Genomic DNA, 12,383 nt, shown 5'->3' on the forward strand with positions numbered 1-12,383 from the left:
TTTAATGTTACTTACGAAATTCTTAGCGACACAGTTGTAGTAGAATCGACCGAACTGATCTAAATGCACGTGCGAAGAGGAAGAGGATGGACGTGGAACTACATTCGATAACGATTCGAACATTCCTGATTCTCGTAGCGGTCAAAATCACATTCGCGTGTTTACATGCGCGATGTACTTAATATTTAGTATTAAAATTCGTTAAAATTTCACTTTGGATAATATTTATTCTAACATTCAAACGTGACAATAAACTAGAATATTAAGTACAATATTTTATAACTTACAATATTTTGCAACAGAGTATTTAAAATGTTCATAGTATATATTGTGTTCAATATTTACGTTACAATTATATTTAACGGATGATACAATTCGAAAATGTATTATCAATGTTTACCTTATGAATTAACAAGGAAGAAGAAATTTTCAAGTAACCCTCTGAATATTTTGAATTTCATTAAGAAGAAAATATCATTTCTTGAAGATATATTAAAATTTAATGGTTTCGGTAATAAATATTTTATTTTAAATACTTGACAGACATTTTTCTGTTATACAAAGCCATTTATGAATTAGTATAAGCACATTTTAGGAACGTTAGGAAAACAGCAACGTTGATGATCAATCCTAGATACTGGATAGCGCATATCTTGAAAGGAGCTGTTGATTTTCTTCTTGACCTTGACCTAACACAATATTCCTTAATTAAGGTATGTACATATGTACGTTAATCAGACGATATTAAGGAGTTTCATTACGTTTCAAAACTATAATAATAAAATCATTTCTTAGTAAACTATCATATGTCGTTTTAACTTCAATTAAATTTTATTGTAATGCAAAATACATACGTAAGAGTGCTTATTTCATGAAAAGTGAGTGCTTGTGGTCTAATTCTCAATAGAATCGAGTAGGCAGTAGCTTCGCCAGCTTCGATCGCACCATCTATCGTTCCCGGCCAATTAACAGCGTATTCGCTCGAAGCAAAAAGAATCCTTGAACGACAATTTCATTATTAAAACACGTTAAATATTAATACTAATTCTATGTGAAGATTCAAGTATTCTACATTCCTATAATGTTTCAAAAATATTGTTACGTCATAAAGACATACGAAAATTTAAAAAACGAGGGAAATTTCGTCCTTTCAAGTACTTGTATCTTTGTATCAGTATTTAAAATATTAACATACCTACCGTTAAGATCATCTATGTAGTTGCTATGATTGAATATAGTAGTTGGCTTCATTACACTCATGGGACTGCTTATTGTTTGTAAGTTTGATGTTACGGTATTCCATTCTTTATATTTTACATATTTTAGAGCATCTGTAGTTCCAAAACATTCATTTAGTATATCAAACAGTCCTTTGTTATGGGTCTGTGTAGCATTAGGTTCGCCAAGGAATCCAGCGAGCACAAATATTCCTGTATTTCCATGCGTTGCATCGTAACTAATATTTAAATTTGCACTGGTATCCCACGGGGTTACAATATTTTCTGCGAAATCGTTAATCCACGGTGGCCTTTTGTAAGTGAGTTTAAAAAATACGTTTTCACCTGCCGCGTACAGGCCCTGTGGATATAACGATTCTTGTGACGATGATTTTATGACAATTCGATCTTGCATTGGCGGGGGCACTGCTACGACTACAAATTCACATCTATGAATAGACACTACGATTAAAAGACGTTCTACGATTCTAACGAAAATGATAAAATTAGGTATAATATTACTTCAGGTAGCTTTTTTCTGTCCGCACATATGCTCTATCGTCGTTAAATTTGATTTCGTTAACACGTTCTACGAATTTTACTTTCCCATCCTGTTTCAAAATATTTTTAAACAATTCTTGCACAATCTTAGTCATACCACCCTGAAAATGATAAAATTTTTAATAAAATATCGTACATTTTAGGGAATATAAAAAACATTTTTGAACCTATTGAGTAACTTTTGTATGTACTTGAACGAAATATCGATTACTATCGCCTATCGTAATCTTCAATCGATTTAGTATACCGGAAGCACCGTTCAACATAACCAGCATCCAAAGAGCCGAAACATCATTTAGATTTCTCATAGCTGTATCAAATAATACGCTAAATATATTTATTTTATGTCGCTAACAATTATTTTCAATATTTCTATTAATTATAAATGAATTTACCACACGTGCTGCAAATAAATGCTCGACACAATGTACGCGAATAAGGAAGATAAATAATTCTACGCAATAACTGTTCAACGCTCGTTTCTGCAAGCTGTGTTGCTTTTTCGTGAGAAGTATAATTACTAAATTTTGGATCCAATGCATTTTCTTCCATCTAAAAAATAGACTGTAATAAATATCTTTAACATATTACTATATTACTAAAGAGGGACTAATATTTTTTTATAATTTTTTATGCAGTCGTTATTCAAAATTAAGAGACTGAAATAAGAAGTTAATTTCTATTACTGTTTGAAGGAAATTGTAAACTTCTGCTCCATTGTATCTAGGCAAATTTTGCAATGGTCCATATTTCGTGTACAATATTGTTTTCTTCCCATCGATATTACGTCCGCGTTCAATCTTTATATGGAATGCTTTTATCAAGTCGGTCACATGCTTTTGCAGGGAATTGACGTGAAAAGTATCGCTATAGTCTTTTAGAATCCGTCCTCCAACCTCTTCTATTTTCAGGAACATATATTAACTTCCTTATAGACGAATGCATTGTTGCATTATAATGTACATAATTTTATTTTCCATTAATCGACATAAGAAAATAGAAATTTTTTAGTTCTTAGTTGACGATGACTTCTTATCTAGAATAGTAATTACTATTTGCTTCGATGATTAATACTTCTAACCCAGCACTTCTCTTTAGAATATTGTACGCGCAAGTGAGACCAGCCAAACCAGCTCCTATTATTATGACGTCGAAGTCGTTATAATCTTCTGTAACGGATTCTTCGTCGTTAAAATCAGAAGCCATACGTGTTATTATTTCATGTTATTATAACATGTTAATTTCCGTCGTCCGGTTTGAAGTTGGTAATTTAAGGAGCGCATCGTGAAAGGAAAAACAGTCTTATGATACTGTATGAACTTCTCTGCTTGCTGTTCGATTGGGAAATAACGAATAAATTTTAAAGAAAAATAAACAAAAAGCAGGCCACTGATTGCTGTTGAGTTCATAGATTCAGTTACAAAAATAATATTATTTAATATCCAGAAGTACGAGATCTTAAACTAGATACAGCGAAGATGAAACACCTTTCATAATCAGGCATTACGAACAGTTTAATTTAATTCATTCTTTCTTTCTACGATCAAAGGTGTAATTCCATTGTTAACTTTTTTTTTTTAAATAATGTAATCATGTACTCGAATGGGTATACCCTTTCCAACGAATGTACTAAAAGAAGGAAACAAGTAAAAGCAAGGAAACAAACAATGAGAAGTATACAATAGAAACATTTATTCATAGAATCCACTGCGAAGGTACAACGGAATTTTTGATATTCTAAAGTTTTTTTTTATCCACTCCGTACATGGGAGTCAGGTATAATCCGTGCGAGTTGGCTTCGTCTTTCATCCCTGTTCCATTGTAATAATACTCTTTTAATTCTTTCTGAAGATTTAACTCACACGGATCACGTAATAAGTGCACACGAGACACAGATAGGTGAACGGAGACACGCAGAGATCGCGGTGGGGTCGAATTTTTGTTAGAAAATTCCGTTTCGAACTAATCGCGATTAACTCCGGCAATCTCTGGTGTCCGTCGAAGATTTTAGACGATGCTTCGTTGAGGAAAATTTGGGTGCGTACACGTGATAGATTTACACCCGGTATAACGGTTCGAGAAACACGCACACAGAGATAAACACGTTCGAATGATTTTTTTTTCAAGTGACGAACAATCTGACACATTGTATTGTTGGTGATCAAATATTGACATTCGCTTGTATTTTGCATCTCGTAACTTATATTCGATGACGTACAGTCGAATACCAAATGTACGTTATTTGATTAATAAAGAATAATTATATTCAGTTTCATTGACAAATACAAAAATATATTATTAATCGAATTCTTGTATAGATAATATGTTTGGTGATTAAATTATTTATAAACGATTAAATAAATTTAAAATAATATAAATTGTATGTACATTTTTCGGAAATTTAGATATTTTTTAAATTATTAAGAAATTTCGTAGGCAATTACAAGATACCTGTATATTTTTTATTTGAAAATGGTGAAGCTGAATAAAAGTATTCTATAATATAAATATTCTTATGCATCTATAATCAAATATTTTTATGCATCCAACAACCAACCGAATACAAATTAGTAAAGTATTCGTCATTCGAATACTTTTTTAAATATATTTTGCTCATCTCTGTACACACATGTTTTGATGATATCAGTGACGTTTATTTCTAGTGAGCAACTGACTTTTCGGTCGGGCGCATACTATTAAGTTTTTGTCGCATGACAGAGTATAGTCGATATTGTAAGAGACGTGGGTATATAACAACTTGTTCTTTTTTTTGTGTATTGGCTAATTTTGACACTACGATGAATGGTAATAAATAACAAAAAGAGGGAATCAGCATAGCGAAAACAAGTAAGATAGACCGATAAAATATAAATATATTTTCATAATAATAACATTTTGCTTTGCCCTGCTGCTGGTAAATATTTTAGGTGATACCACAGGCCAAAGTAACTGATACGCTACTGATTCATGGTAGAATGAGAGTAGTATTTCTTTCTCCCTATAAAAAATCGTATTTATACAATTTCACTTGCATGGAAAGCTTTAAGACAAATTAATTGTGTAAGTCAAGGACTTGTTATAGGCCTTACTGTGACTTTTACCATATCGACTCAGGCACGGATTAAGGGGGATGTTAGAGAAGGCTACCGGATCCCATTCTCCTAGAGGCCTCATGTCTTTAGTTAACGAAAAAAGTATTTTCGATTTGATAATGATTTTTCAACTAATTAAATCATTTTTTAAATCTTGATTTCTAGGTATAAATCATTTACAGGCAAAAGCAGTATGAGACAATTTTTAAAGACAACGATTTCTCTTTTAAAAATATTTACAAATTATAATCCTATTGTTCATATTAAGAGAGACATAAAACATGTCTCAACCCTGGGCCTCAAAATTCTTAACACTAAATCTACCACGACCGATCATCTGACCGGTTGCACGATTTATACTTTTTGTCAAAAAACTGGACAAAATTTGGTATCAAATTCTGGTTAGTTTCCGATGTAAATAGAAAATATATAGCAAAGTTGAAAGGAGAGAATTTTCAATTTCCACCATCTTAGCAGACAGTCTTCTAATAACGTGTATTAAAAATAGTTAAACTTTAAACGCGTGCAATTTCGAAATTACTAATGTTTTATTTATAATTGAGCCACTGTTAGAAGCGGCAAACCTTCCCCTTTAAAATGGCTTTTGGTTTCTGTCGATCCGACTTTCGGTTTTTGAGATATCGTAATTTATGTAAAAGGCAATTTTTTTTAATTCGACTGTCTCGCTGTCCGGCTCGCGTATAATAGCCTATTCACACGCATTAAAAATAGTAAAAGTTTAGACGCCTGCAGTTTCGAAACTATTAGTGTTTTTTAAATTATTGAGCCATTGTTAGCGGCGGTAAACCTTCCTCTTTAAAATGGTTTTTGGTTTTTGTCGATCCGACTTTCCGTTTTCGAGATATCGTAAGTTATGTAAAAGAGTATTTTTCTTAATTCGACCGTCTCACTGTCCGGCTCGCGTATAATAGCCTATTCACGCGCATTAAAAATAGTAAAAGTTTAGACGCCTGCAGTTTCGAAACTATTAGTGTTTTTTAAATTATTGAGCCATTGTTAGCGGCGGTAAACCTTCCTCTTTAAAATGGTTTTTGGTTTTTGTCGATCCGACTTTCCGTTTTCGAGATATCGTAAGTTATGTAAAAGGGTATTTTTCTTAATTTGACTATCTCTGTCTCCGTCTGACGCGTCGCGTCGTACCTCTTCGTCGCGCGTGAGTCGAGACAGTCGCGTGACGCGGAAGTGTAGTATTTCCAAGAATTTACTACGCACTGTTTACTATTGTCGCGCACGCGAGTCCATTGATCGGAATGAACGCTTCGAACCCTTCTATCTCCGAAACTAGCCATCGCATCGACTTGAAACTGAAATCGCTATATCTCCGGAACTAATAAAGCTATCGACTCCCACAAACGCTCATTTTAAAGGGCATCTCATCCTCTATCTAATGAACATATAAACTATAATTATTTATTTTGTCTTCTATATTTATTTTGCAATTAACTTTGACTCTCTTCGTCCAAAGAAATTTTAGCAATTCTTATCGATTATACGCTTTATGTGCGATAAAATTGAATTATAAATTGTTTATTTAATTGGAAATGTATTTAAATTTGTATACAGGATACTTAATTTAAATAGATGTAAATAATTGTTTTTCCCTGAATTAATTACGTTATCGATTTGAAACAAGATTCGTTTTCAAAAATTCGTTTTCAATGAATATAACGACTATTATAATTTATGCTGTCTTCAATGTTTATTTTGCAATTTGCTTTGACTCTCTTCGTCCAAAGAAATTCTAGCAATTCCTATCGATTATACGACTTATGTGCGATAAAATTGAATTATAAATTATTTATTTAATTAAAAAAGTCATGGTAGGAATGAGTGTACATAAAGTGTCGGTAGATTTAGTGTTAATTCTGCCCTGCCCAAGAATCTCCGTATGAATGTGTCAATATTTAAATACAAATTTTCAAACCATACATATATAAATATATTTTTTTAAATTAATAATTTAATTCTACTTCAACGAATTGATAACAAACTTTCATTCATTGAGGGTCTTTGCGAGTAAGTGTGGTTTGGGAAACACTGGATTGAATAGTTTAATCGACGGAAAATCGATGGTATGCGTGTAGCCCTAACCCGTTAGAGATTTCTTTCTCGTGGAAAGTGTTTCTCTTTCGGTCGATTTTTTTGTTTTATAGCGCTTACAAACAGAAGTCTGTCATTTTGCGAATATATTCTTTATCAAGTCCGATATGTTTTTCTTCCGAAACTTTTTCTTTTCAATAACGATTACAATGATTTTTTCAGATAAACTAACGATTCATTCGATAATGCGTTATAATAGATGCTCACTCTGATTCCTCGAATTTCAACGCTAAAGTGCACATGTTTTCTTTGGTGCACTGAAGAAAGGGGGAGGGGGAGACATACGAAGATACACAGCCAGGTTCACACACAATATTCTTTTCTTGAAATACAAGAATGTCACCGTTTTAGAAAAGACCTCTATATTGTCGCAATCGTTTTTCTTCGTTCGATATCAAGTCTTAAACTATGCATGATTGTTCGTATCGCTGGCCGATATTAGACCAGATACTTTTTACAAAAAGTAGGTTAGAAATTAATTAATACCATGATATAAGATCTCACAGAATTTGTCGCTTCTACCACGAAAGAAAATCTTTAGCGAAATTATTATTTCTGGAATAAAATCGTTAAAATAGTGCTTTCAAACTTCCTCGAAAAGCATATACGCCATAACAAATAATGGAACGTTTAATGTCGGTTCTCTGTAAAAACTATTTTCTTCATAAATCACAGTACCGCTTGTAATTGTTTGAATGATAACGAATTCTAATTTTCCTTCAGTTTAGGTTTATTCTTGAAAGGATTATACACCGTGTTTCATGTAAAGTGTTACAGACTATTTTCTGTGGAATTATTAAAAAAATCCCTCTAATTTTTTCAATGGAATGTTATTATAGTAGACCAAAAAATAGTTGTCTTTCTTAGTACTAGCAGAGGAACTGATATTAATATTAATATCGTTGTCATACATTCGTCAAAATTTGCCATTCTTCAATCTCTGTAGAGAAAAATTAAACCTTCTCTTGCGAAACTTGGAAAACCTGTTACAGTCAAATATTGCATAAAAAAATCTTTTTACTATTTCTAGCACTCTCCGAGAGAATAGTCTGTAACAATTTTCTCGATATATAGAGTCGTTCGAACAATTACGCGTGGCACCAGTACGTCCATCTTCAAAGGTTCGTTAAAAAATAATTCTGCCTGTGCTTTGGACAATAAAACCTACTGTCGAGCAAATTAGAAATACGAATCCGTGTGTCTTATTCGCGAGACTTCGTTCGAGGTAGGTTTTCATTTTAACGTTACTTTGATTGAGCATCTAATAGGGACAGACTGTGCGGTCGGGGGGAGGGGGGCGTAAGAATCAAGCAACAGAAAGCCCTATCCTTCTGATCGCGCATGGATTTCCCTGACTCCGACGTGATTATATCCGTTGTCGAGAATAGGACGGCAGGGAGATCGTGAAGAAATAGTTTGCACGCCATCGAGAAACAGAGACAACTGATAGTACGATCAAACTTCCATGACTCTTTGCACGGAATTGATATCGAGTGCACAGCTGCCGATCGTGTCAGGGGAATCCTGGAGATATTCTTCCGATGGCGTTACTCCGGCAGTTCTCATATCGTCCCTCACGCGTTCTACCTAAAATTCAATTTTTTTAATTAATCATCTTCTCGAAAAACTTCAACTGGGTTGTTTTAATTTTCTATTACACTGGACCAAACTAAAGGGTCTACTGTAACTCGTGGATTCTGGCGTTATCAAAACTTCCACATAGACTGTCACTTTTAATGGGAATTTCTATTCTATTTCTACGAGTTTTATTTATCATTTTATAGAAAAGAAACTTCAAATTTTTATTGGCTATAAAGGCATTTAAGGGGGTCTTATACTGTAAAACGCGTTCTTTTATGTTCTCTTTGATATTTTTTTATGAAGAAACTATCTTGAGAAGATCTTGAGATACCATGGAAGCCAATTCAGAAAAGATAGTTTTGAGAAAAATGCATTTAAACAGGATCACACCTTCGTTAATTTTAGGAGTTCAGTGATATGCTTTTGTACACGTATTTCTAATACTCTATATCCTTCAAGAAAATGCAAAAAAGGAAATCGAATTTTTTGACAGTTTACAGTAGAAGACCCTCTTAATCTTTTAATTTGATTTATCGTAAGGTCGATTAACGAAAGAATTGAATTTTTGTACAATTGTCTTCCAAAAATTGGCAAAGTTCTTTTTGCTCGTAGGGATATAAATACGAGACTCGTGACGTAATAATGCGGCACAAAGGTCCGAGTTGATACTCGAGCAGTTTCTAACCTGCCGGAGAACCCTCAGCAAATTTAGACCGGCGACTTTCTTTAAGTCGATCACGTTCCATTTTCCACTTCGAAGGAGTTCGGCGAACAATTCTGGATACTTCGAGACATCCTCGAGACCCCGGGGTGTTCTGTCAACAAAATCGATTATATCCTTGCGTCAAGTACAACATGGACCGAATTTAATAACAAACGTTCTGGAAATAGCTTTTTCCAAGGAATTGAACGTTGCAGGCTGAAATAATCATCCTGCATTTACTTTCAACAATATAATTAATCATTCAAGTAAACGTTGACTCTAGACAGCGTATAATTTTTCAGCAATTTTCGAGAGTATTTATCAAATATTTAGTGGATGTTGAAAACAGCTACTTCCAGTATAAGTTATACACATAAACACTATTTGTGATCGAAAATCCATGGTCACTTCAGTATACCATGTGACTCAAATTAAGTGTTACAAAGCTATTTTCTTAGAAACCAAAGAACTTGGTGTTTTTTTTATTTGAATTAAATGATTCAGGCATGATATTTCTACGTTCATCGTTATATTTAATTTATGTGTTGTCTGTAAACTGTACAAGAATCTCAGTAATATATTTTCTAAATACTGCAAGAGAGAATCTTGAAACCGGAATGTTAACATTAATTATCTCACGAACTATAGTATAAATATACTAAAAAACCATGTAAATTTAATTATTCAATGAATGCAATATATTTATCACAAATATTATTATTATACGTACTTGTTGATACCATCGAAGTCGCCACCGACGCCGATGTGGTCCACGCCAATTAGGTTTCTAATATAGTAAATATGTTCGGCGACGTCGGAGACGGTTGCCTGTGAGCCACACTTCACGAAATAGTTATAAAACGTCACCATCACCAGTCCACCGTTATCGGCCTGTAAATAAAATAACATTTGATTTACGAATCCGTTCAAACTTTCCAAATGGTATTTCCATCCAGAGGCGGCTAAACTGATGAATGTTGATATTTCACGTTCGCGAATTACACTAGGCAGAACCGTCGATGGTAAAGTAATATCGTGGTAGGATGATTGATGGAAAAGCGAATCAGTTTTCGTCCGATCGAAGCTCCAGACATTAACCACACCTCCTGTTAACCACAGTTTCCGACCGCAAGCTACTGCGGTACGTTCTTCCATTGAATCCGCTGCAATGTTCTCGCTTAACCACATTTCGTCTTAATTGCGCGTCTCGCTTCTCGGACAGTGTCTTCAACAATTATATCCTGTTTCCTCCGAGTAATTTACCCCGCGAATGAATTTTGAGACTGTTTTCGATCGGTTATCCAAACGTTATTCGTTCTATTCTAGAATGTGGGACTCATGTTGCAAATCTAGTTGCGAAGCCTACTTGTGTAGATGTTGGCTCATCCAGGATGATCGTATTTAATGCAATGACAAAAAGGCAAGTTACTTGTAAATATGGACTTATTGGACAAATTTAAATTTCCTCGATTCGAGACTGGATAGGCTTGCCTCAAGACAAATTTGAAAATGAATAACAAGTTTTTCACTCGAGCATTGAGCTCTTACGCCCTTCACGATTTAATTCCAAATAATTTTTCAAACGTATACTATTTAATTTTGTTTCAATTTGTCCGTGCAAGGAATGGGCACGAAAAAAATAAATTTGTTTTACGAATGGCTCGTGAATGTAAAAATGTGTTGATTTTAATTTACAAGGCTTGATGACTAGTGAGCGGCTTCATAGTAAAACTTGATATCAAGGGGTTAAGCTGTGCTCTAAATAGCATAAAGGATAGAGTGGATTTGAGTCAATTAAAATATCTTGAGGAATATGCCATGGAAGAAATCGTTGAATGAAACATAAGATCAAACATAGTTTGTTTAACTTGGAAGAGAACGCTATTTCTTTCGATCTGTCGAGTGTTAAAGATATTTTTGACAACATGTATCTTGAGGCCAATAACTGGGAAATATCTGTCAGAAGATTTGGTCGATTTGTTTGAATTACGTATTTGAGTATTTCAAGTACTCTGTCAATTTGAAAAATATCTGATCACTAAGGGGTTAATGTTTGATCGATGAAAATTAAAAACTTATGATCGGTGTGCTCGTTGTAACGTACCAACTGCTTTAGAATGTCGTCGGGAACGTTTCTCGAGGAATTGCAAATAGCAAAGGCCGATGAGTGAGAAAAAATGAGGGGCGCTCTGCTGGCCCTTAAAGCGTCCCTCATGGTAGCCCTCGCTGTGTGACTAAGGTCTATCAGCATTCCGAGCCTATTCATTTCCTGGACCACCGCTTTCCCGAACGCCGTCAGACCGCCTTCTAAAACAAAAGGGGATACTTACTTTCTTCGTCCATATTCACTGCTGGAACGTTTACCGTTTCTCAGTACGGTAAAGTACGGGTTTCTTAACGACCTCGAATGTTCACAAAACAACAGTTTCGACAGTTATTTCGTTTCTGGTCTATGGAGGTTACAGAGCGAAATACCAAACGGTGGCACTTCAAATAGACCATACGAATAACTTTTACGCTTGGAAAAGATAGAAAGAAACGTTTCTAACAGATGTGGTTCAAGCTCCTTGATTTTTTTTTAAATTTAAAATATTTCATTACCATTTCTTATCCGAGACTTTTAGAAATAAGATAACTTCTATGTTTTAAAATTATTTAATTTTACCCGAAAGCCATTTACGAAGAAATATATTTTATTGGAAAGAACAAATCCAATAAAACTCTTTTCGAAGAAGATGGAACAGTTGATTTTGATTTTGGAAAAAGTCTTTAATAGCAATAAGAACTCCTCCTCCTTTCGAAAAAATATTATTATTCATCGATAAACAGTATACTCATTCAATTCGAGCTCAGCAGTACTAAATAGAATGTAGCCATATTTTATTTAGAATAATAATATCAAAACGATCTGTTGTGATTGTTATGTACTCCTACATAAATTTGGTACGCCTCTTATGTTTTGACAGTATACTAACGGGTTAACTATACGTTTTTTGTTTTCCTGTGATGTAGGTACAATTCGAGAAATTCCTAGTACGTATCGAATGGTCTTATAGGATCGTTTAATCTCTTAAGTTCATCCCTCAGGTTATTCAAATATGACCGCTG

The 12,383-nt window shown here is 33.9% G+C and overlaps 2 protein-coding genes across 3 annotated transcripts in view; both read right to left on the reverse strand.

Moving 5' to 3' along the window:
• Positions 1 to 757: 757 nt before the first annotated feature.
• Positions 758 to 2,984, reverse strand: LOC143342828 (amine oxidase [flavin-containing] A-like). Its single transcript, XM_076767093.1, has 8 exons — positions 2,831 to 2,984; positions 2,465 to 2,679; positions 2,174 to 2,330; positions 1,970 to 2,088; positions 1,740 to 1,879; positions 1,196 to 1,666; positions 855 to 998; positions 758 to 770 (listed from the first exon to the last, which is right to left on the reverse strand). Exons 1-8 carry the CDS (start codon positions 2,982 to 2,984, stop codon positions 758 to 760), a joined length of 1,413 nt encoding a protein of 470 aa, XP_076623208.1.
• A 498-nt stretch (positions 2,985 to 3,482) lies between these two features.
• The window catches only part of LOC143342774 (dipeptidase 1), a 185,205-nt gene continuing 176,304 nt past the window's right edge, over positions 3,483 to 12,383 (reverse strand). The window contains exons 5-8 of one of the 2 annotated variants that reach the window (XM_076766995.1): positions 11,380 to 11,579; positions 10,006 to 10,166; positions 9,258 to 9,387; positions 3,483 to 8,578 (exon numbers count right to left, since the gene is read on the reverse strand). In XM_076766995.1, the coding sequence (XP_076623110.1) occupies positions 8,447 to 8,578; positions 9,258 to 9,387; positions 10,006 to 10,166; positions 11,380 to 11,579 (623 nt within the window). In that variant the 3' untranslated portion in view covers positions 3,483 to 8,446. Of the gene's footprint in view, positions 8,579 to 9,257; positions 9,388 to 10,005; positions 10,167 to 11,379; positions 11,583 to 12,383 lie in introns of both variants that reach the window. The other variant, XM_076766994.1, reaches the window with a different exon arrangement.

This window comes from Colletes latitarsis, chromosome 6 (genome assembly GCF_051014445.1).
Source record: "Colletes latitarsis isolate SP2378_abdomen chromosome 6, iyColLati1, whole genome shotgun sequence".
Taxonomy (NCBI): Eukaryota; Metazoa; Arthropoda; class Insecta; order Hymenoptera; family Colletidae; genus Colletes; species Colletes latitarsis.

Coding starts and splice junctions, on each gene's coding strand:
- LOC143342828 (XM_076767093.1), bottom strand. CDS start 2,984: ATGGCTTCTGATTTTAACGACGAAGAATCCGTTACAGAAGATTATAAC. Junction 2,331..2,464: donor TTTACAATTTCCTTCAAACA/GTAATAGAAATT, acceptor TCTATTTTTTAG/ATGGAAGAAAATGCATTGGA. Junction 2,089..2,173: donor ATTTATTTGCAGCACGTGTG/GTAAATTCATTT, acceptor TATTTGATACAG/CTATGAGAAATCTAAATGAT.